The sequence below is a fragment of the Sciurus carolinensis genome, chromosome 9 (genome assembly GCF_902686445.1).
Source record: "Sciurus carolinensis chromosome 9, mSciCar1.2, whole genome shotgun sequence".
NCBI classification, from domain to species: Eukaryota; Metazoa; Chordata; class Mammalia; order Rodentia; family Sciuridae; genus Sciurus; species Sciurus carolinensis.
Window position 1 is genome coordinate 101437355 of NC_062221.1, and position 26668 is coordinate 101464022.

Consider the following 26668-nt stretch of genomic DNA (forward strand, 5'->3'; position numbering starts at 1 on the left):
AATGTAGCCTTCCTCTAAACTGCGGTCTTGAATCCCCCAAGAATTTTAGATCTCAGAATGCTTCGACAACTTTCTCAGTGTTGCATTGCGTTTGTATAGTATGTACAAATCATGAGATATTCCATTATCTGTTCTTTCCCTTGCAGTTGTATCTCATTGCATTTAAAGTGGTTGTTTTTCTACATAAAGCCCCACTTTTTTCCAGTTAAAAGTTATAGCAAATGTTATAAAACATTTCCTTTGTTGGTGAACCAAAAGAGGAGCCCTCATGGCAAAAATCATTCTTTTTGGTTACAGTTTATTAATTGACCTAAACATTTCCCCTACTTTTGTAGGAATATATTTCATTGTGATTTATAATATGTGTGTGTGCTGGGGATTAAAACCAGAGCTTCACACACATTAAGCATGTGCCCTACCCACTGAACTACATATCTAGGTCTCTTCCCTTTGTAAGAGATTGTGTCTCCCTGTTTCTCGAGCTAGCTCCAAATTCCTGGAGTCAAATAGTCCTCCTGCCTCATCCTTCAGAATTGCTGGGAGTAGACATGTGTCACCATGCCCAGGATATCCTAATATTTTAACATTACTTCAATCTATTTTTTTTTCATTTTTTAAGTTGAAGCCCAATTTCATCATCTGTGTAGAATTACAAATACAGATAAATCCATTCACTACACAGTGAATGAATGAGTCAGTCTTTGGAGAGTTCTGATATTTCTTTCTTTTGTTCCTGCTAAGCAGAGTTATTTATCAGACTGAAATCACTTACCTGAAATGATTTTAATAATCAGAAAGTCAACTGTTGTTCCTGCATATGTACAGTGGTTAAAATAATGTCCCAAAATATCTATTTTGTGTAAACTGTTAGATTTTTCTGTATTGTTTATTTTAAAAACATACAATAATCTGATTATGTAACTGAAATACCCTCCATGCCTTTATGATGAGGCACAAATATATTAGAACTTAAATAAGCCTAATTCTTTTGAAAGCAGTGTACTACATAAGACTGAACACTTGCATTATCAACAAGGACAATGTTTTATTGAACAAATCTATGTACAGTACAAAAATTTTCTTGAAATGAGACACTATTGTTGATTTATTGCAGTTCAATGGCTCAGTTTTAATTTGTACTCTTATAAAATGCAAAGTAAAATAATTTAATGTTCAACAAGGAAGCACAAATTTCCTTTCTTGCTGAATCTGTAATATCTTTCACATATTCACAATTCTAAAATGCATATGCAGCATTTACTCATTCCAAAAAGGTGTTTTACAGTACCAAATAAATTAAAAAATAAACACTATCATCCCTTTTAGATTTTTCACCCATACAACAGCATTAAACCAAATGTGAAAGGAGTACGGCTGAACCTTATGTGTGATTCAAAAAGTATCACAAGTTCAGTGATATAAATTATGTATGCATTATATAATTGGTGTTTTTTTTTAAAAAAAGGAATATGGCTAAGCCCAAAGTACCAGTGTCCTTGTCCACAGAAATTCCCCTTTTCTAAATAGTCTGTGGTGAGCAGCAAAAATTCAGATTTGCTCTTTTCTTGACCTAACACACAGCATGAAGTTAATATTTAATATTTTGAAGGATATTTTTATTCAAAACAAACATTTGAAACTTGGCTCATATAAGATAGTCATATCCTCAAAAGAGAAGAAAGAAAGAAGAAAAGGAGAATAATATAAGGACTAAGAAGACAGTTTCCTTTTCTTCTGAATCTCAAATTAAAACTGTTAGAATTTTGTGCACCCCGTAAAAGCAAAAAGATGTAGGTTTATGTTTTAGAAGACAGAAAAAAATACATTCTTTCAATAGGCATTATTTGAGAAGTATATAAATAAAGAGGTTAAAACAATGTGGTTAAATATAATTTTATGACATTTCCTGATTTATATCAACCAATTTGATATCTTGCAGAAAATTTTCTAATACAAAAGTAGAATTTTAAAACCTCAAATTAAAGGCAAAATAATATCAGGTTGAATATGTTTGAAACATCTCAGCATGAACTTAAAAATCAGTGAAAATATAACACTTTGTGGGAATAGATTTATGTCAACAATTACAACTTATAAAAAATTAAAATTAAAAAAGTGGCAAACTTCTATTTTAAGCTTCTGGAATGTACAAAGCGGAAATTTTATTTCAAAAAAATTTCATTGTCCAGATGAACCAGTTTTCAAACAAAATTTTTATTACAAGATGTACTTTTAGAGTGAACTGAAATAAAACTCATTACATTTTCAGTATCAGAAGTATGGAAAACATTGTTTTAGTTTACCTTTTTAAAGAAAGGATTTAAAAACTTTATCATGAGTTGTTTTTATTTATCTGTTATCTACATGTAAATTCCACAGCCTAATGTAGGCTACATAACAAAACAAACTTAAATTTCATTGGAATGGACTTAACGACCATCATTGCATAGTAGTGAATGCCCATGATAAATAAACTAAACTGAAAAGTATTTTTTAGATCAGCTGATCAAACATGACCTTGAAATCATAATTTAATAGTTTGGATGCTACCCTGGAAGAAATGTCCCATTTTTTTCCCTAATAACCTTATTCAAGAAGCTTCAATATTCCTAAAATTTATAGTAGTAGGATCTGATGAGATTATCTGGTTTGAACAAAAATTTAACAGTTGAAATAATTGGAATAGTTGGCTGACATTGATATATTAGTGGACCACTTTTTAAAGAATTTGCCTTTGCATTTTATCTTTTCACTTCTGTTTTACATTAACGTACTATTACGTAGAAGATCTTTAGGCATCCTCTTTTCAAGGGACAAGTGGAAAACATCTGAAAGGGTATTTTAAAATAATTTGTAAAATGTTTATTGTCTTAATAATTTATTAAGTTAAAATCTTCCTTAGGAAAATTACTGGTCACCAAGGAAAATAATGCATTAATATATCTCTTATTATGCTCCTGCTGTGCAAATTTTTGTGTAAATACTTCCTTTTATATATAAACATTACTATGCAGACCAAATTCATCACTAATGAATAAAAAACATAAGTAATATGGCTTACTTTGGAATTAATTCTAACTGAATAAAATGAATGAATTCTCAACCTGATTCTTAGCTGACATTTTTAAACCAGTTATTTTCATAGGACTGTACTTAGATAACTCACACTAATGTCTAAAGGACCTTACTATGAATCATCGAGCAGTGTCCTAACATTATATACAAATAAAAATATCCCAGTGTGCTTTTACCATTATTCACATTGAAGAATTTGCAATTCAGTGTTTTCCTTCAACTACGTAGCCTGTAATGGTCTTAGATTCCTCCCATATCCCCCAAAATTACTGATGGTACTTTTCCATTTAACTGATGCTGCTGTGTATGAAATATAACCAATCTGTATTACAAAAGTGGAAAATGTGGAAGGTTCTATCAAGAGCTCATTAGCAAAAGTGTTGTTTTTTTCTATTGTTTTTTAATTTTCAATACTGGCATCATCATTCATTGAGGTTTGACCGGCTAATCAATCATCTGGAAACAGTTATAATCTTTAATAGATAGCATGGTGATAAAGCAAGCTATTTTCTATGTATCAGCTTCTAAATTATATCACAAACCAAACAGCAATGGTTCCTTAAAACGTTAGACCAGAAAGGAGGACATAATATGATTATGCATGACAAAAAACCAAATTCCATTTGTAGAATGATTTACATTGTTTATTATTTTAAACCAGCTCCCACTCCACCTTCTTTTTTATAATAGGTTAACTTTTCCTTTTCTGTAAGGCCATAGTTGTTTTTTTTTTTTTTCCTCCAATTTGTTGCCCAAACATGTTTTCACATAAGCAAAACCGAACATGCTGCTGTTAATTGTCATAAAGTTTTTGAAAATGTGGTTTTCTGGATAACTGGTACTTTGGGAGTTTTATAATAACCCTTTTGGAGTCTAAGCCAGCACATCTCCTCTGCAAGTTCATTCTAGAAAATGTGCTTTGTCTTTTATCTTTAGTAATCCGAGACCACTCTAAAATTAAGGCCATCAGGGAAATAGCAAACTGATGATGCATTTTCTTGTAGTGCTTTTTTCACACTACTGCTTGATCGACAGATCATTCTGAAACATTTTTATCAGGCACCTGTAAAACAGAACATGTCTGTTAATTCAAATTTTATATATGTTCAAAAGGAATTCTAAGTCAAATTGTATTAATAAAAAGGCAAGCTCTTTTTTTACTCTTTTTTTTCCAACTATTTTCTTCTGTTTTTGTAATACTCAACTTCACTTGATTTATATTCTGGCATTCAGATGAAAAAGCATTTCCATAAAAATTGTTTTGTTTCTAGAATTTTTATTACATTAAATTTAGAATGAAGAAAAGCCTCTGACATAGTGGAAAAAGTAGGATCAGAATATACAAAACCTTTATTCAAGTTCTGGCTTCCACAGATTTATTGTCCTATGCCTATTCAAAACTTAACTTGTGAAATTCAGTTGTGTGATATATAAAACAGGAATAGTAATATCACCTAATAGTGCTTATGAATTAAAGGAAATAATGTGTGGGGTGGGGCTTTACCGTCTATGCTGTTATTATTTTAGTGTTGATTATTTTAGCCCCATAAAGATCTATTATACCTATATTTAATGGCACTTCATATTTCTACAGATACATCTACTGAGAACATAGAAGACTTACTTTCATCATCTGAATCAAATCCAAAGAGTGTCTGACATTTCTTTTGTGCAAGGTGAGCCTCAAGTGCTTCTGCATTACAGTAGGTGGTCAGGCATTTGCCACATCTTAATCTTTTCACTGATTTTTTATAAATGTTATCTTGATCAGAACAGGCATCTACTCTATCAGTCAGAAATTTTCTGCGTTTTGGCATACTAAGGTACCGTTCATCAAGGTAACTTGGAGGCAATGGTCTGACATATGGCTTTGTTAAAATTAAGCCATATGAAGTATGTTCACTTGCAAGATTTGGTTTGGATGGTGCCTGAGTTACTGGCAGGGTATGTTCTTGTGGTACAACAGAGGGTAAAATAGAACCATTTTCTGTCCTGATTCTGTTTGCATCAGTTTTCAAAGCAGGATCTGATGAAACTAGAGGTGTTTGCTCTATTTCACTGTGTCCATTGACTAAATCACTAATACTACAACTAGTTTCAGAATTTGGCTCTATGTCAGGCATCTTTTGGTCTATCAAGCTTATATCTGAAACAGTGTCATCAGAATGTTCATTTCCATTCTGGACTAAACTGTCTGATTTGTTTTCCATACTTTCTATACATGTCTTTGGTTCTGTAGAATCTTTCCTTGATTTGCTAGTAGAAACTGGCAAACTAACAGTTTGTTTCTCATTACTAGATGAGTCTTTCTCCAGATGATTAGAATTTGAATCTGTATGAACATCCAAAAGAACTGCTTCACTTGGTTGTACAGATGATTCTGGTGTTTTACTTAAATAATGCTGAGCCTCATGTTCATATAGCAGAGGAAGATCTTCAAAAAGCTCATGGCATTCTGGAAAACTACACTGAGCTTGAAATATCCTGTGACTTTTTGTGTGTTGGGCAAGTTGGAATGGCAGCTTAAATGACTCATTGCAATTAAAATGCAAACAAAAGTACACATTTGGATAGCTGTGTCTATTAAGGTGATCTATAAAATGTTGAGAATCTTCAAATTGCCTTTGGCAAAATTTGCATTTTCCTTTGCTCCACTTCATTACTGTTTGTCGCACATTTAAGTCAGTTGGATGTACAGTTCTTGCATGTGTGTTTAGAAATCCAATTTTTTTAAATATCCTGACACAGCCTAGAGCAGGGCACTTAAAGTTTCCTTCTTGATCTGTAGCATATATGTCTTTCGGATGGCACACAGTTCCATTGATTTTATGAAGTACTGAAGTTTCTTGATTCAGGTCATAATCATCATCTTCATAATCACCTTCCTCATCTTCTTCCTCCCCGTAGTCATCCTCACATTGAGGTAAAGGCTCTGAAACATTTAAAGAAGTATCAGGATTGCCATTTTCAATAATGTTTTCAATCACTTCTTCTGGTACACCTAGGGGAATTTCAATGAATTCAGCCACATGCTCAGGAATGACTTCTTTGTTTCCATCACTGGCAGCAGTCAGAGTCCCTACTTCCAAATCCATGTTATCAGTATTTCCATTTTCAAATGACATGGAAGGACTGGAATAATTTATTTCCTCTAAAGCAGTGATTTCCTGATCATCCTGTTGAGCTGCAGCAATTTGCTGTCTCTGTATCTTCTTAACATGATTCTTCAAATGCTTCTGCATAAGTCCTCTGTTTCTAAATTTCCTACCACATATTACACATGAAAAACTGCCTTTCTTCTGATGAGCTTGGGCATGCCTTACAATGTGACCACCAAGAAATTCCTTGTTGCATAGCATACACCGATGCCTAGGAACATTGTGATCCACTTTGGAACTATTAAGAGCTGTAAGGTTTTTCTTTGTATTAATATGACCTCTAGGTTGCACTCCAGATAGATCATCAGCATCAGTCTCTCCAGTACTCTGATCTGTAAGAGAGTCGAGCCCTTCATCTAAACTTTGCTGTTCCGTTGTCTTTTTTAGATTACCTATAGAATTTTCCAGTGTACTTTCATTTAGAAATCTAACTGCTGATTTATCACTCAGTAATGCCACACAGTTTTTCTTAATCATTACAAAGTTCCAAAATTCAGGATCAAAAAACAATCCCTTTTTCAAAATTGGAAGTAATTCAAAACGAACACGATTTTGAACACTACTTGTGCCTTCATTATATTCTTCATCTGGACGTTTGTAAAGCTCTTCAACAGTATGATAAGCTTCTAAGGAACGCTCAAGAAAAAATATTGAGAGTGCGCAAATCCTGAGGATCTCCAAATCATTTGGCAAAAAATGTGCAATTGTTTTATAAATTAGACATTTAGTCTTAGGATCATCATGAAGGTCAAGTTGTAGAGCACAACCACAAATTTCAACACAAATTTGCAAGCCTTCTTCTTCAACCTGTAAAAAGAAAATATTACTACTAAATAACTTTTTTTAAAAAGTGATTATACTGCTTTTTCTTAAAAAATACAATTCTGAAAGGGAACCATTTAGTACACAGTATTGCATTGTGCAATTTTCCTTAATTTGTAGCTTTAATTCCTGTTATTATATTTGTTTTTTTAAACAAGAAATCTGGAATAGGACTTTAGTTTTCACTTTAACAAACTCTACGAACCATAATAAAATACTTCATAAGCTTATAGTGATTAGGATGGCTTACAAATGCAAACTCTTACGCTTTATTACTTTAATTCTTTGACAGAAGGGTTAACTTGTATACAGTGTTAAGAAATAAATAACTTTATGCCAGACATGCCTGTAATTCCAGTGACTGGGGATGCTGAGGCAGAAGGAACACAAGTTCCAGGCCAGCCTTAGTAACTTAGCAAGACCTTGTCTAAAAGTTTGAAAAATTAAAAAAATAGGGAGTACCTCAGGGTAAACACCCTTGGGTTCAATCCACAGTTCCAAAATCAAAACCCAAAACTAATATGGAAACTTCTGTAATGCTATACTAAATATTACATATTTTACTGATTAATACTATTTTTTATTTTCAGTTCTGGGAATCAAAGTTAAAACTTCACACATGCTGAACAAGTGATCTACCACTGAACTACACCCCACCCCAAGTAGTTTATCTAAATAAAGGGGAAATGCAGTATACATAAACAGGGCAGTTACCAGTTGGCAGTCTAACTGAATATCAGAATAATAAGCCTACTGGAAACTATCTGAAAATAATTCAAACTTTAAAACTTTTATTAATTACTCAAAGACAAACATAACAGCTTTTATTTAGGAATCTGTTGTTGATCTATCTTAAGTTCAACTTAAAAATAATTCCTCTAATAATCTGGAAGAATCTAAATACTTGTTTGAATAGGAGAAGATACCATATTAATATATCTTTATAGATTATTATATGTAATATCTCTATATATTATTATATCTTATTTCAATAGGACAAGATACCACATTAACCTATCTTTAAAATCATATACATACGTATATATATATATATATATATATATATATATATATAGTGCATATGTTAAATGTCATACTGCTTGCATATGGTTATAAATTATAGGGAGGAGCACTATTTTGCCAGCCTCAGGCCTTCTTAATCCCTTTCATGATGTCAAACCCTGCTTAACTACTTAACAGTTCTACAAACAGGCCTTAACTTCAGACAGTTTCCACTTTATCCAGGTAGCAAATTCCTATCAACTATTCGTGATTTTAGTATCAGTTCTACTCTGCAATCAGTTTTCTTGATTCATTTTGGCCTCTTTCCCAAGGTAATCACTATTCTTTCCACTGAGAATAACTTAAAACCTAAGAGGCATTTACGTATTGTTTTATAATTATCTGTGTATATGCCTACCTTTTAATTCCTAAATCACAGGCATAGTATCTTATTTTTTGTATCCTCCTATAAGGTTAGTAGAGAAGTTGGTACATGGTGATCACTGAATAAATGTTTGCACAATGAATGGTTATCAGATCTATTCTACTGACTTTTGTTTGCCCCTATAAATACATCATCTTGGGCTTGGAATCCTTTCTGAACTTAAAGTTTTTAAGTCTATTACAATTAATTTTCCCACCTAGATTTTCCAAGTATAACAAATTCAAAATCCACCAGTTTAAAACATAATCCCTTCTCTGCCTTTCTCCAAAGTTCTGTCTCCATCCTCAAGTTTAAAAATTTTAAGATCATCAAAAAAGGACATAGGCTATTCCTTACCTGAAATCCTTTAGTGTTTTCAGAATTATGAACTGAAGTTACAATGAGTAATGAGCAATCAAGTCCCTTTAGGAACAACCCCTAACCCCTAACCCCTACTATCTCTGATTAGTCTCAACTCCCATCCATTTCACCATGTTTCTCTGTTTCCCTATTAATGCCACCAGAGAGTTGTGAAAAATAAATGAGGAAAAAGTGTTCTATAAACTACAAAATTTGCTACAAATGTTAGTACTATCTTCATCTGTTAAACAAAACCCAGGCTAAAATATCTTCCTCTATGAAACCTTGGTAGATACGTCATTTGTGATACCTCCTTCTGAATTCACTATAACTATGCCTCTTTTCACAGCACTGAAACACTTGAATGATCTATTGGATAAAACCCTTTTTAGTAGGGCATAAACCATTAAGCATCATATTTTTAATGCTTATTTCATCTTTGGGTATTTCCTCTTATTATGTATTCTTAATCTAACCAGACACAAGAAAGTAAGAAAGCTCTATAAATAATCATCAGAACATAAACTTTATATAACACAATCTCTCAACTTTTGGTACAAATGAGAACTATATATAAACATAGAGATAGATAAATAGATACATATGGTTACATCTTGATTTTTAAAAATAAAGTCTGATCAGTGGACTCAGATAAACATCATATGTTAAGTGTTCTATATCATACTTTGTTTCTATGCAGGAGAGGTAACTTTGACAATATATTTGAATAATACTTCACTATTCAGTAAGGGTACCATAAGTGCAGTTTAAAAAATTAGAAATAAAAAGCAAAGCAAAAAACAAACAATGCTGCCAACTTTATATCATGGGAACATGATTACTACATGGTCACACATCTAATGAGTGATGTGATAATGTGATAAATACATAAATACGTAAGAAAAAATCAAAATATATTATTGAACAGCTGCCTCCTTACATATTTAAGAGTAATCTACATAAATACTGAATTAAGTGGAGCTAGGAAGCGTAGGGTAGCTTTATCTTTCCTGATTTTGTATTGAAGGTCTTGATGGTATTTTGGGTGAAAGTCATTAAAAAATAAATATATTATTTAATCGATGCCTATATATATATTTTAAAGTAACCCACATAAAGAGTTAATTAAATGGAGCTACAAAAAAAAGGATGGCCTTATCTTCCCTATCTTTCTATTCAAGATCTTGTTAATAATATTTGAAGGGAAAAGTTAAAGGATCTACAGAATTTATTTTCATGTCTATGTAAAATTTGTATGTTCAATTATATTCATTTGCAAGTGGCCCAAGAAAAACTTGATTCAGGACTATTTTAAAAACAGGCAATAAGTTTTTATAATTACTTCAAATAAATACTTTAAAAACCTGTCTTTAAGTTTCAAAAACCTCCCAGAATTCTTCCTTTTGATATAAACACCAGTGTTAAACTATGAACTAAGCTTCTCTGCGACAGTGAACAGGTATGCCCTATAGAAATGTAAAGGTCATTTGCCAATTAACATTTCACAAGTGGAATTTAGGATAATGTTAAAAGTGACAAAACATATTTATAAGAGATAATAGCTTCTTATTGAAGCAACTGTTCCCAAATTTTTAGTAAACTGACTTTTTTCTGTTTCAGTTTTTTCCTTATGTATACCCACATTGGGAGATTGAAGTTAGGGGAGAGGAGGATGTAATACACGGAGAATGGAGCCTTAAAATCCTCCTTACTTTTAATTTTATAGTCAAATAAATTTTATAGGAGATTCGAGTTTCAGTGAATTGTCATTTAAATTTAATTTAAAATTCAAGGGATAAACATATCCTATTTACCTCATCTTTAATGATTTTCATGAAAGGAAATATGACTCTCACATTAGTTGCTGTTCTTAAAAGCTGGTAGCATTGATCTACAAAAACTTGTTTTGAAGGATTAGATTTAAGCTGTAGTTTACTCCATATGAAAATCAACTCCCTGTAAATGAGAAAAAAAAAAGAGAAATATCAAAAATACAGTTTATTCAAATACAGACATTACCTATCCTTCTCTGAGTCTAAAGTGCCCTGGAAAAGACATACATGAAGTGGGTGTAAATGTGTATGCTGACCCTTAAGCTACTTCTGCTCCCTAACAGAAGCTGGGAGAAAAAGAGACCAGAAAGTACAGTTTTGAAGTGATAGGAATGAAATCCAATCATATGTTGGCAGATATTTCTAGTATTAGATCGAAAGAAAAATTCTAATCCCAATGTACCAATGTTGATATAATTTTAAAAAGCCATGAACTTTGGTTTACCCTACTTTTAAATTTAGAAACCAATGTTATAGACTATCTTAATCTATTAAGGTACCAAAAGTAATATAGATTAAAAGTGTAAGTAATAGTATTGATTCTGAAATTGTATGTTTTAAATAATTACTTTTGTTAGGTTATAGTATTTTTAAGCAGACAAGCTATGTACCATTTAAAGTATTTCAGAGGTAGATACCTTTTTAAAATATAGCCAAGCTTAAAGGATGAATAAGGCTAGGAGCAGTGGGCTCTGAGGCAAAGGTAGAAGATATAAATGATGTATTTGATTATCACATTTTAGCAAATTAGAATTCTTTAAAACTTGTCATAAAAGTTAGGCAAAGCATCATAATCTAAAAGTAATACAGTAACTTATGAAAATGTTTTTTTTTTTTTTAAAGTGATTACTGACTATGTACTTTGAGTCCAGCACATATAGGTATTCAATCTGTAGAAATCTGCAGTCATTTACACTGACTCAGCTCCTTTCCTCGTGGGGCCTGAGTGTGAAATACTTGCAAACAGCAGCATCCTCAGTGATATACTCAAGTGTGTTGCTTGTTTGGATTACCCTAAGGATCCTTTGGAAATAGGATCCAATGGATCTTCCTGTCTCTTAGGTTGTTCCTAATCTAGGGCTTCAGACAGGTATTTGGGAAGCTTTTGGAAATCCCCAGGGCACAGTGATCAGAGTTTACACTGACCAAATCATCATGTCCACCTGCACCAAGTTTCAGAAGAACAAGGAGCATGATGTGATTGAGTTCTTAGCCAGGGCTCAAGTTCAAGTTCCCTGGTCACCAGAAGATTCACATCTCAAAGAATTAAGAGTTTTACCAAGTTTAGTGCAAAAATATGAAGACATGGTGGCTGAGAAGTGGTTCATCTTGAATAGCTGTGGGTCATATACATCCTTAATTATGGTCCCTGGACAAGTGGAGGGCCCTGTGCTTGTGAGGGCTTCCACTCTGCTGCCTGCCCCCTTTAATCATGCCCACCAATAAATCCTACTTCCTGCCCCCCCATTCAATGGACACCTTGACTGCTATATGAAGGTAAACTTAAGAAAGACAACACAGAAAACATAACACAGAAAATAACAGAAAGTAAAGAAGTAAAATCAAAATTCCATCTCTATTTCATACTAGCTGTGTGGGTATTTTAGTCCACCACACATACTCTTTTAGAACTTTATCAGGTTTCACACTTTCCTTCCAAATCTCTCACTTTTACTTGTTTCAGAATTTCATGACTGTGTATTTCAATTTAGATTTCTTTCTATCACACTAACCCACTTAGAATTAATCATATGCCACTTAGTGCTTATTCAATACGATACTTAGTGTATTAGCAACAGAAACATGGGTGAAAAGGATCAATATTTGAGCCTTAGGTAGTCTCCTAGAGTGGTTTTCTCACTGTCTGTAAAAGTGCTTCATTTATTTTCACCATTGTTTCGTTGTTTATCCTGATTGCACTACTTGGAAAGTACTCATTTCAAAGACTAGTCATCTTTCAAAGTTTCTCTTCATGAAACTTTCATGAATATCCCAAACTAAAGTGGAAACTACTTCAGAAAAGATCTCGTCCCTCTTACCCTTCATTCTCTTCATACCTTTCATATGCTTCCTTGTGTGTGTTTTATAGGTTGCTTTCCCCCAACTTTTAATACATTATAAATCACCTCAGTGACATGTTGTACATTGGGAGTAGTGGCAAGAACATACAATTGGGAATGAAACCCCAAAATTTCAGTAACACATTAAATACTAATTGGAGGTAACAGTGAGCCACAGTTTCTGGGAATAGCCTTAGTACTACAAGGGTGAAACTCCCACGGCCCTGTCTCCTATGTGTCCTCTCTTCCCTCTGAAGATATTATTCAGGAGTAGGAAACTGACCCCAGTCAAGCTAGAGTACCTGGAGTGTTCTCAGCTCTAAAATTATGAAACCTGAGGACTCTTGGTATCCCTGCTGTTCAAGAGCAGGAGACACTAAAGCCAAATGACAGAAAACAAATTTTTGAAAAACACTAGCAATCTCTGTGTCCGTGATAGCAATGATCCCTGAGGACCAACTGTCTCTCTATGCTCTTGTGTCTCATGTCATATCCCAGTATGCTATCAGTAAATATTATCTTTCCTTTACACTCTTGAAACACAGCTTACTTCCAAACAGACTAGTATAAATCCCCATTCTGTATTAGCTTTGAGGTGTTTATCTCTTTCAGCTACAGTTTCTTACACATAACAACTGAAATTATTCCTATTCAACATTTTTTTAATTTAAAATATTTTAGTTTTTGAAAAGACTTACACATAACAACTGAAATTATTCCTATTCAACATTTTTTTAATTTAAAATATTATTTTAGTGTTTGAAAAGAAAGACTAAATATATTTATTTCATTAAATGCTTTTGTTTCAAAGTTATCAAAAGACATATCTTTACTGATATTCATGTAAGTAACTGAAATTTCAAAAATAAGACTGAAAAGCTAGTGCTCACTTAACTTTATTCAAGAGCTTTATTAAAAGAATTAAGAGAGATAAATGAAACACATAGATGAAATGTCTGGCATATACTGACATTTAATCACTAGTTTCTTACGTTTGTTTCTTGTCTTTGTAATCTTCATAGTACCAAGCACTAAGATTTATTCAACAAATATTTTTAAGCTGATAATCTTGTAATTTGCATTTATGGGTGGTGGGGGGAGTATTGGGAATTGAACCATGGTCTCACACAGGATAGGCAAGTACTCTACCACTGAGCTACCCCCAGCCTGATAATGTGGCAACTATTATATTCCTAAATGCTGAAATGTCTTGAGGGACTATATGAAGAGAAACTACAAATGGAATAAGATAAAAGATGATGGTGGACATTACAAATAAGGAGTATTTTTATGAAAAGGAGGATATGAATGAAGAAGGCAGAGACAGATCAACTATATTTAAAAAGACAGCATAGTTCTTCAACAGATTTTAAAACAAAATGATAATTGAAAATCTTAAGAGAGATATTCTACTCAATATCATACAAATGAATGTTTGACATGTTGGAAATATATGTTTGTTTACAGCTTATTTAAAAAACCTGAGATTCCTCTCAGTCTAAGGGCACAAAATGAAGGGACTTTTTGTTTTCATGTTTTTTTGTACTTTTTGTTTTATGACAAAAATCCTTATTTCTCTTTTATTTCATTTGAGTCATAAGAAAACTTGGTAAACAAAATATATATTCTAAGATCCTAATAAGTTTGCCAGGATAGGGCTACCAGATGGATTTTAGCTTTGTTTTTTTTTTTTTTTTGGTACTGGGGATCGAATTCAGGGCCTTGCGCTTGCGAGACAAGCGCTCTACCAGCTGAGCTATCTCCCCAGCCCTGGATTTTAGCTTTGTAACAGGCAAAGCAGAAATCCTGGCACATGGTTGTAAACCTCCATTTTGAATGAATTTATAAAATGAGACCTTAGTTTTACTTGTATGTTGGATTTTGAGGAAAAACAAGAAAAAACACCTTGAAAGCCACTGATAGTCTTCATTTAGAGGACAGGTTAATAAAGCTTAGTTTTCTTTTAGTCAGAGGATCCTTTAAAAAATAGCACTCATAGGTAGCTTATAAAGGGCCCTATTAACTACTAATATAAACATCAAATTACCTACTTTCAAGAAAAGACTATAATAGGGTCTACAGTCACCCCTACAACATAGTTTTTTTTTCTCTCTCTCTCTCTCTCTCTCTTAATTTGATGCTTTTATAGTAGATACTGTTTAACACCAGAGGCTGTGGTTTGAAGCTGCCTAGGTTTGAATCCTGGCTTCACTACTAAACTAAATGGCTTGAACACAGTATTACCTACTCCATTAGACTGTGGATTAAATGAGATAATCCATATATAAAACAAAATATAGGAAGCACTCACTAGATGTTAGAAGTGTTTATTATTTTTGTTATTATCATTAATGACGGTGAAAGAGAAATGGGGGTAGTACCTTGCTCTATTGGCTTGAGATAGAATAAAACTAGATTGTGGACCTGGTTCTGTCCACATACGGGGGAAATGAAGGGCAAGCCAAAATAAAACAGACAGTACAGATGTTATAGGCTGAAAAGAATCCTCCTCTTCAAACTAAAATAAAAATCAATGTGTAGAATAAAAATATCAAAACTTAGCATATTTAGCCAGAGTCAGCAGTGCGCGTCTGTAGTCCCAGCAACTCAGAGGGCTGATGCAGGAGGATGGCCAGTTTGAGGCCAGCCTCAGCAACTTAGTGAGGTTCTAAGTAACTAAGCAAGATCCTGTCTCAAAATAAAAAATAAAAAGGGCTAGGAATATAGCTCAGTGGTAAAGTGCTCCTAGGTGCAATCCCTGGTACCAAAATTAAAAAACCAACAAAAACAAAAATCTCAGGTTATTCAGAAAGAAGGGTCAAAAAGAGGCGTAGAGAAATCTTTTCTGGTTAGACAGCAGGAGTCACACACTCAACTTCTATTCTTCTGCTGTCTGTGGCCAGTAGCTGGAAGACAGGCATTATTCCATTTTAAGGTCCCTCCTTAAATAACAGAAATTGGTTAACAAAGAAAAGAACAAAATAAGCATATTTTCCTGGGGTTTTTTTTGTTCGTTTGTTTGTTATACTTGATTCCATTCACTTGTGTATGAGTAAATTAAAAGACTAAAGATACACTATTTAGCTTGCTAGATCTATAAAGAACATACTTATTCCACAGGAAAAGAGCTACTATTAATAGCCATGACTATATTCCATTTCAGAATATAAAAAATGATAATACTTTTAAAACAATTTAAAAGTTCACATGTCTCACTACCACCTCCCGATCTCTTCCACTATTTGCAATTTCAGTTGACATGGTCAGTTTTTCAAATTAAAAAAATTAACAATTTAACTAAAAGTATACTCCCCTAGAAGACAAGTGTACTTCTTTCTAGGCCCCCTTCTATTATTAGCTATTTGAAAATTTTAATCTGTAAACCAAAAATGGTCAAGTATGATTTGGAGCTATATATCTTTAGAATTTAAGAACTTAAAATTTGAGAGCACTGTTTAAAAATCCTACTAACTTTTAAATAGTTTTTAAAATTTTTTTTAAAAATTCAATTTCAAACATTGTTTTACTATAACACATATCTTAAGCATTTAAACACTGAGTTACATGTTACAGTCTCTAGTTTTTACAATATACTATTGTTCTTTGCACAAAAGTCTTAAAGTAGCTTAACATTTTTACACAATATTAAAACAGATATGAAATCCAAACTCTTCTAATCAATTCTCCCTCTCTTACCCATCTTATCATTTCATTTTAATTTCCATATTAGGAATACTTACCAGATACAGTACATATCACCATTCTGGAGCTGTGGAATAAGAAAGGATTCACACAGTTGCAAAGCTAACATAGTCTTGCCTTCTTTTTCAGCGTTACAGATGATATCAATTCCACTCTTACAGTCAGTTTTCAACAAATGCTGTAAGAGGAAAGGAAAAACCAGTTCATATCATTAAAAATATCTAAAAAGCTAATTGCAATAAGTGTTTACACAGAAGAAAGTACTTAGATTTCTAGTTTCTTCTTCAAAGACAATGATGAATTACAGAGAAATACTTTAATGTTTCTCATTTTTTCTGCAATAGCACTTTCATTTTATAATGAGTGCTTGTAATTTCATTAATGCCTATAACCTGTAGGCAAGTAGGTTCCATATTAGGAAAAGATTCATTCCTTAATCTTGAAAAAATAAATAAATATGAGCTTTTAGCATTTTAGTACTTTTTATTAATTTCATTATTTGCTAATATCACATTCTAATTCAACATGAACTTAAAGAATGGTGTCAAAAGAAAACACATCTAGATAATGTGATCTTTAAATCATTATATAACTGCAAAAAGAATTCAACAATAATGAGCTACCCCTTTCCCCACCTTTTTCAGTAAGGTTAAAATGGTCATTGGCAAAAATAATCCCAAACAATACCTCACGGAATAGCTGGTCTTCCACAGGTGACATAAATAAACATGTGAAGAATGCTTGATGGAAGTACAAGTCTTTACTGATTTCTGGGTGATTTATACAAGATTTAATAAGAGCCATTGCTTCAGGTATGCGTTCACAAGCAATTAGGTATCTGGCACGTAGTTCAAAGAACAGTGGATTTTCAGAACTTAAATATTTGTTCACTATATTAAAAAGAAACAGAGTCTGTTACCCTCAAGAAAAGATTCTCTAAAACTTTGTTGTTTGAAACTTCACCACTAAAATATATCTGATTATATTAACGAGTTTTTTAACTAACATTTTCCTTAGAAAACTTTATGGAAAGAATTTTCAATAGTATGGTTGGAAAAATGAAAATAAGAGCAATACCAAAACTGCATTCAAGAAATATTTGCTGATTTCTTCTCAGTCTAAAAAGAAAAAAAGAAAAAAAGAAAAAAAAATCCTAAAACTAAAATTTAAGAAAGGGAAAATATGAAATTTTCTTCTTTTAGTTTGATAATGTTTCAAAGTGTACTCTCTATGATGCCTTTCTAATCTCGAATTACATAGTTTTTCTTCTTACAGTCCATTTTCATTACTATAAGATTAAAAAGCTGAATCCTAAATTATCACATTAAACTACACTAATTCAGATTAATTTGAAATGTAACAAATTAATGAAAAAACAATCATGATATATTTTATTAATTTTTAAAATAAAATTCATCCAAAATAGTGCCAAATAGAACTGCTTATTCACATATGTTCATGGATCACATAAGGATAATTACTAATTTATACCTACTTTCACAGAGTCTGAAAATATATAGGCACCCTTAACTAAATAAGTTTATTTAGACCTAACAACAACCTTATGACAGGTATTATGTTATTTGTGTTGTAGGTAACAAAACTGAGTCTCAGAGAGTTCAAATGGGACTTGTCCAAAGACAAAGAATTTTTAAGTGGCTGGATCAAAACTGAACTTTAATTTTATGACTTTGAATCCAAAACCGTTTAATTACTTTCATATGTTTTATTAGTAAAGTGCTTATGAGTAATGTTTTATTTTGGCTTAAACATTTGCCTTGTATTTCTGGTTACAATATGATAGGCAAACACTGATTTGTAGTTAGTACATAAACTTCACCCTAGTCTTTACTGTAATGATCACTAACTAAAGAAGAGTTATCCATTTTAATAAGGCTCTAGCAGCTTTTCCCAAAGTGAAGTTTGCTAGTGTAGTTATGAAAGGAGTATTTATTATTCTAATGTGATATGCAGTCTAATGGGCCATTAGCCCTCAGACCAAACAACAATAGGTCTGCTTTAGCTCTGACTCAAAGAAGGCTAAAAATTCCCATAGAAGTCCAAACTTTCTTCTCCCTTGACCTTCCTCCTTTTGAAGCTCTTTGTCCATCTCCTATCTCCTAGGGTCACATTTCCCAATAATCTTTGCCTTTCCTATATTAGACTCTTAATACTCTTCCTAAATAATCCAACTCTTCCTCCTCAGTTAAAACTGTCTTTCTCTCCTGTTTTTTTTTTTTTAATTCCCTTCCAAGATCTACACACATCAAGCACAAGTCTCTTTTGTATCCCGTGGGTTCTCCATACCATTATCACATATACCTTAGTTCTTTTCTTAATGTACTATCTCAAATATCCCATCCTACCCTACCACTTTGCACTGCTTCTCCTGGTTTTATCTCTTTATTTTCTCTCACTATCATAGCTCTACATTTGTATCTGCAGGTGGTTTATTCTTAAATCAGAGAATCACAGCCCCCTTCCCCATTCACCTCCACTCACAACCTACCCCTCACTTCTGGTGTAAATGGAAATATCCTAACCTGCTCAGCAAAACCTAGGATATGAAGTCTTTCTCACCAGACAAGGACTTTATTGGTTCCAGGGTTGTGAGTTCTTTTTTCTCTGCCTTTCCTATAACTGCACTTTATAGGCTCTCTTCACACTTTGAAATGTTTCCCACACTTTTGTGCTTATTCACTGCTTCCAAACATACATTCTAGGTTTTGGTGATTCAAAATATTCTGAAGTTCAAAACAGTTTAATAATAGACGAAACCCCACCATACCCCCCAATAAAGAATTAACTAAATGACAGAACCTACTGATTCAAAAAGAAATTTTGGCCCACAAGGGTCCACAGGAGGATCTGTTTGACAGGAGGTAATGTCAAAGAAGGATATACGTAGTAAGGGAGTGATATAAAACTTAACTTCTATTAGTAGATAAAGTTTAGGGAAATACTGCTCTATGATATTTGGGATTAGTATTAAAATGTATTTATTCATTCAATTAGTCATTCATTCATTCATTGTGTGGTCATTCATTCATTCAACAAATACTTATATTAAATAACTACTCTACACCAGGCACTGGACTAATAGTAGAATATACAGTACTGGTGAGAATAAATTCAGAGTTCCAGGCCTCATGGAGTTTCCTATAAGGGAGATTCCATGTGGTTTCATGAAAAGAAAGTTTTTGTTTTTACTTTTATAAATATGGGTATTCCTACTTAAACAGATTTTAAAACTATAACTGAAGTGATAAACTCCTTTTAAATAAGTAATGTTCAGTAAATATATTCTCAATTCTCATTACTAGAAATAAATGTATCTCATCTAATGTCAAAAATCACTCTGGGCCAGGTCAGAATAAAATTTAAACATTCTTCATTTGAAAATAAATAACTCCATTATTCAGTATTATAAAATAAGAGAAATGACTACTGCTGCTCTAATTAGGAAACAAAATTGTGTTTGCTTCTCACAAATGTTGGTTTTGATTTTGAATCTCCTGAAGTACCTATCTCCTGAGATGCTGGCTGGGCTTTAAGAACAGCTTGCAACACTGGATCTTCCCATGGGCCACCATCTCTAATGATTCGAGTCACCAGTTCCAGATTCACATTTCCATATCTGCGGAGGTGATTCTGGCATTCCTAGGAGAGAAAAATCATTTTGGCTTTGTGAATTTAAAGGGATTAAAAACTAAACTTAATTATCACTGCCAATAAAAATCACTGATGGCCAAATGAGACGGCTATTAAATTATAAAAGAGAAAGGGGTACTATTGTAACATGTAGGGTGACAAAACCCCATTAGTACACAAATTGGCCTTAATGCCAAAGGTTACACAATATGTACATAAATGGACTTAGAAAATCCCATTAAAACAGAGATGAAGTGTAACCCAAGGGAAAAACTTACAGAAATTCATCATTTCTAGGAAAAGAACCAGGTTGCAAAGAAACTAAAAACTAAATGTTCAGTTAAAATTATATTAGGACTCAAAAGTTCCAATGGCAGGCAAGAGCTGAACAAAATGATGTGGAGTGAGCCCTGCTCAGTATGCATACCCTGGTTTGCAGGTAGACACAGATCCCCTGCCCTGCCCTGAATTTATGCCAAAAATCTAAGTTGTGGTAGAAAGCTGGAAGATGGAAAGTTCTACTCTCTCTTGTTGAGTAATTAGATATGTAGTTTGGGGATGAAGAAATGACAAGTTGAAGAAAATCTAACCTATAATGTGAAAAATTTGTATGAGGTTTAAGATATATGTTGGTTAAAAAGATATATGTTGCTAAAGTGAGTAATAATGGGTAATTTGTCTACATTATCTGTTTTTTTTAAGGATATGTAAAATGTTTTTAGAGAATCTGTCATCTTTCATTATAATATGGAACTTGCAATAGAAGTTATGTTTGTAAAAAAAACAGTTGATATTTGGGAGAACCTGGTTTACTGAATTTGATTCTAATAAATTTGATTAGATTTAAATGTACAAGATTTTATTGGCTGATCATGCTTTTTGATTCATTATACTATACTGTTAAGTATTCTTTTTAAAGATGTTTCAGGAAATTCAGTCTGATAATTTCAAAAGATTAACTAAAGTCCCAGTGAAAGTATTATTTTCTAAAACACTAAATTGAGCTTGAAGCCTTAAGAAAAACACTAAACAAAATGACAAACTGACAATGTTAAAATTTTGAATATTAACTGTGAATCAATTAAAATACAAGCGATTGCCAGAATTTCTTTCTGTGCTCACAAAATACTTCAGACATTAAAAACTTGATGCAAATATTCATGATAAAAAAATTTCTTTGGAAATTACACTTCTCAGATGAATCATCAAGCTACATATTCAAAGTGACTATAAATATTTTACTTGTATTAAATTGCCATATTCTATCATTTGAACATTCCTTATTGAACTAAAAAAGTGATTTCTATATGCCACTTAAACTTCCTGGCTAAAACATACAAAAGAGGAGGTTTCATTTGTTTTATAAGAAAACGAGGCAAAAGAAATGAAAGTTTAAAAATTAGTATTTCAGTCATATAAGTCAAAGGATTGTTAAGTCCAAACATCATGAAATAAATTATCTACCAAAAGTTACTTAAGGGTGTACCCAAATTAAAACAAGCAGGCAAACAAAAAATCATATAAACAGAGGACAAATTACTTAACCTCTCTGTGTACCCATCATTAATTAACAGCACCTATTTCACAGGATTGTTGTGGGGATTAAATAATAATGTATGGGACAGTGCTTGGTTATTAGGCATTCAATAAATGTTAACTTTTATTCCTTTTACTGTTTTTTAACGTTTTGAAAAAGTATTTTATTTTAGGACATCCAGTCACCTTAGCATTTAAAAAAAAAAAAAAAACAGACTTTACTATTTCCACATGTGAGCATGTAGAGAATGCATAAAAAATAAGTATAAAGTTATTGGTTAACATAACACATTTGGAACATAATGATCTGTGGCAGAACTTTCATGGTTAAAAACAATCATCAATTTTAAACCTCATGAGGTAGACAAACAGTATACACACACACACACACACACACATTATTGCCCCTAAAGTTCAACTATTAGGAAGCTGGCCTTCAGTCCAATCAAAACAAGAAATAAACTGGACACTACTCCCTGAGTCACTGGTTAGTCTAGTTCTACTGGTGAGCCCTTGGACAGTCCATTTTTCCAGCTGTCTAAGGGTAGATGAGACACCAATTATGTAGCCATTAGTCTGGAGGACTTAGACTAACTAGACTTAGGTCCAAGTCAAGGTGTAATGCCTATTTCCTAAACTTGACTGAAAATTAGAAACACTTGGAGGTTTTGTTAAAAAAGATTCTGGGCCCCAAGTTAGACTACTGAATCAGATTTGTAGGGGAAAACCTTGACAATCTATATATTTAACAACTCCCACTTACAGGCAACTTTGGATACTTGGGTTTAGGGGTTTTTTAGAGATAGGGTCTTGCTGTGTTGCCAAGGCTGACCCCAAACTCTGGCCCCAGTAACCTCCTGCCTCAGCCTTTTCATTACTAAGACTATGTACACATGAAACCATGCCAGCAGCATTCTTTTTGATACCTCCATTTAATGTACACTGCATAAAAGTTATCATAAATTATATACCATCAGTCCTTCTAGTAAAAATTAGTAAATTAGCTTATATTCAAGTTTTCTAAAATAAAAATTAATTCTAAATGTTTTTTTGTGTATGTACTGTTTTTTTGGAGACAAGGTGTTGCTCAGTTGCTGAGGCTGGCTTTGAAATTGCGAACCTCCTGCCTCAGCCCCTGAGTCCACTGGGATGGTGTGCTTCACCATGCCTGGCCTTGTATGAGTACTTCTTGAGTCAATATACCATTATTTTGGAAACCACTCCTATTGGAAGTAGCTCTTGATAGGAAACAAATGAAATAAAGATTTCATTGTGGTCTATTTAAAAGGACAAGATGAAAGAGAACAAGTGAGTTTGAAAAAGTTTTTTGATTCTTCCTTTCTTTAATAGTATGTGGCTCTTTTTGTATGGTATTCAATTTAATACCTCCAAAGTGAATAAGGAAGAACTTAAATCACTGTAGAATTCAGTTATTCTCTTCTAGGATATATATCCAAATTTTTAAGGGATGTTTACTTAAATAATGAATTGGCATGTATATTGACTTGATCTTTTATTGTCATCTGTCTACCATTGTTATTACCTACTACACTATGCTAAATATAATCTCCTTAGATACTTCCAATCAACCTAATGTTTTTACCAATGTGGAAAGAAAACACAACTCTCTACCTTACTCTTCTTTTAGAATCCATCATGGGATGGGCTTGATGTTTTACTCCAGAACTGGTTGCCATTATAAATATGGCAACATGCATCTGTAAAGCTGTACATTGATGTTTGGATCCTTCAATATGTTGGCTTGAGCTCTTCAGCAGTTTATCGTAGAATGAAATTCTTAATGCTTTCACCTCACATATAAGAACATCCAACTCTTATTCATTCACCTATTACACACCAGGAATCCTCTTCTCCAGCATGATATCTGCCACATATCCCAATTTCACTTTGTATTTTCTTGCCTGTGCCCTTTCTTCATATCACTTTCTTTCTCCTACTTTAATAAAGCTCTCTAAACCCTATCTTTCCATAGTCCTAGTTCCCCTGAGAAGCCTCCACTACTTCAACCCACAATAAACTTAATTGTTCTCCTGCAGCAAAATCTGTACCATTTCACTCTTCTGGTACCTATCATATAAGAGGAGGGTCATGGATTATCATCTTATGTGTTAACATCTTACTTTCTTAGGTTGTTAACTTTCTTAAAAAGGAATGTGACAAAGATACCTTCTTAATATATTTTTGATGACTGTTTTGCGGAAATCTGTGTGAAGTGGAAGCATATGGAACATCTATGATATTTTGAATTAAATATAGATCGCAGAGTAAAATTACATCAAATTCACAGGTAAGTTACTGCAGCAAATTGAAGTAAAAATGTTAAAAGGTCTTCAATATGGTTAATTTTATGAAATATAGCCTTTAAATTAAAGCAAAATCTTTATAATACTTTGAAATGAAATGAGAATGATCATATCTTTCATTTTTAAACTTTCATTAGTTATTTTATGGCAAAGCACTTCAAAAAGTTCTAAAATTTGGACTGGGGATATAGCTCAGTGGTAGAACACCTGCCTGACATACATTAGGTCCTGGGGTTCAATACCCAAAAGCCATCCACCCAAAAAATAGTCGTAAAATTCAAGGACATTACACATTTTTTTCGAAAGGACAATTATACTAATTTTCTGTTCTTTTCTATATGTTCTTTTTCTATATGTTCCTAAGGAGTATTTACCTGATGTTTTTGAAAAAATCAAAAACAAAAACAAAAACAAGTTCTGAGTTTGCCCATATAAAATAAAGGGAAGAGTTAACGATGAAAGAATTGTTTTTCCAAAGAAAGTTTTTATGGAGAAAATAGTTTAAAATGAATATTTGGGAGTGTTTGCATCACTACATGATCACTGCTGCTGAAAAACCAGTATGTCACCTATAAAAACTTACAATTTTCTGTTGAAAAATCTTTGATTTGGATATTTTAGTGAGTTTTTAATTCATTTTTAAAAACTGATAAGTATTAGACTGGAGGGTATAGCTCAATGGTAGAGAGCTTGCCTAGCATAAGGCCTTGGGTTCAATCCCCAGCATGTGAGAGAAAGTGAGTTAGTATTCAAAACACTGATTTCAGGAATAATAGATATTTCCTAGTCAAATTTCAATAAAACCATTGGCATAATTGGTGAAAGGTATTTTAAACAAAGTGTTCTGATTTAGAGTAGAACATTTTTTCATTTGATTGTACCAAACCTATCCTCATTCTCTTCACCTATGACAGCAGTTAAAAATCAATCATAAACTCAGCAACTCGGGAAGCTGAAGCAGGAAGAACTCAAGTTCAAAGTCAGTCTCAGCAACAGTGAGGCGCTAAGCAATTCAGTGAGACCCTGTCTCTAAATAAAATACAAAATAGTGCTGGGATGTGCCTCATTGGTCAAGTACCCCTAAGTTCAATCCCTGGTACCTCAAGGGGGGTGGGGGTGGGAAATCTACAATCAAATTAAACTGAACCTAAAATCATATTTTGAGTCATTACATGAAAATGTATTAACATTTTTCATAAATAAAGCATACCCAATCACACTGCTGTCAGTTTCTATACTATTAAATTAAAAACAAAATTTTATATTTTAATGTATATTTAATAATGTATATAGTATTAGTATATGCACGTAATACACACATAATGAGTACATGTGCTCAAACTTTTTAAAAAAATTATACAATAATACAAGTCTGAAGATTCTTGATATTAGGTATTATTTGTTTTTATACTTGTGTATGGGGTCATATTTAAAATTTGTCTTTGTAGTCTACTAATCCTAACATCATGTCAGTTTTTAAAAATATCTTCTGACGTGTTCCTTCTTTGCCATTTCTGCAATTACTATTCCAATCTAGACAAACTAAAGTTTCTTATCTACTATCACTCAGATCAGCAAACTGAAGTTTCTTCATCTCTTATCTCCTCAATAAGGCAGGCTTCAGGTTTTCAAATGTTAAGATCATGAATCTCTTAATAGTAAAAATAAAACATTTCTTTAAATCTGTTGCTTTCCCATGTACATTAATGCAAACACATGCTTATATCATTACATATGACAGATTAAGGAATACATCCTACTAGAAAGAATGCTGGGTTGAGAAAAGACCTTCAGCACTTATTCTGTTTCCATAAACTTCATCTCTTTTAGAGCTGTTTTCAGATCTATAAAAAAAGGACTTGGATTAAACAATCTTTTTTTTTTTTTTTAAAGTTTTTTTGCACTGGGAATTGAACTGAATGGTGCCTTACCACTAAGCTACATCCCCAGTCCTTTATATTTTGAGACAAGGCATCACTAAGTTGCTGACGGTGGCCTCAAACTTGTGATCCTCCTGCCTCACCCTCCCAAGTTGCTAGATTTATAAGTGTGTGCCACTGTGCCTGACTGGATTAAACAATTTCTGATGTGAGTCCCAGATTCAAAATTATAAAAATATATGGATACTCATAAATGATACAGACATTAGATTATTAAAAAATACTTAGGATCATGTACTTAGTGAGCTATTTAAGATACCACTTTGGGAATTTTACAAAAAAAAAGAGTAAATATGAATAATCATTCCCTATTTAATAAGCCTGATTAGTTTTTATATCTGCTTTTAAAACATAAAAATGTAAATATTTCTTAAAGATACAGTTTTATTTGAAGGGGAAGCCAATCATAACTAACGTAAGTCAGTTGAAAAAGCACAGTCAAATTTCAAAAAGTGAATTGGTGGCTGCTATGCTAAAAAGCAAGTATGACCCTACCATTAGCATTTTAAAATAAGTAATGAATTAATATGGCTGCCAGCCAGGTGCAGTGGTGTATACCTGTAGTATCAGTGACTTGGGAAGCTAAGGCAGGAGAATCACAAGTTTGAGGCCATCCTCAGTAACTTAGAGAAACTCTGTCTCAAAATGAAAAATAAAAAGGACTGGTATGGGATTATAGCTCAGTAGTAAAGCACCCCTGGGTTCATTCCCTAGTACCAGAATTAAAAAAAAAAAAAAAAAGTACAAGGCTACCAGAGAAGTGCTATTGTCATAGTTTTAAC

At 32.8% G+C, this 26668-nt stretch overlaps 1 protein-coding gene and 1 non-coding gene across 3 annotated transcripts in view; one reads left to right on the forward strand and one right to left on the reverse strand.

Annotated features, from left to right (window-relative positions):
* Nucleotides 1-3771: 3771 nt before the first annotated feature.
* Znf654 (zinc finger protein 654) overlaps nt 3772-26668 on the reverse strand; it is an 85096-nt gene continuing 62199 nt past the window's right edge. Inside the window, exons 4-9 of one of the 2 annotated variants that reach the window (XM_047563202.1) lie at nt 19960-20095; nt 17123-17325; nt 16474-16613; nt 10656-10797; nt 4700-7040; nt 3772-4138 (exon numbers count right to left, since the gene is read on the reverse strand). In XM_047563202.1, coding sequence (XP_047419158.1) covers nt 4131-4138; nt 4700-7040; nt 10656-10797; nt 16474-16613; nt 17123-17325; nt 19960-20095 — 2970 coding nt within the window. In that variant the 3' untranslated portion in view covers nt 3772-4130. The remainder of the gene's footprint in view (nt 4139-4699; nt 7041-10655; nt 10798-16473; nt 16614-17122; nt 17326-19959; nt 20096-26668) is intronic. The other variant, XM_047563203.1, reaches the window with a different exon arrangement.
* Nucleotides 11574-11710, forward strand: LOC124993836 (small nucleolar RNA SNORA70). The gene has a single exon (XR_007110355.1). It is a non-coding gene; the product is annotated as a small nucleolar RNA SNORA70 (small nucleolar RNA).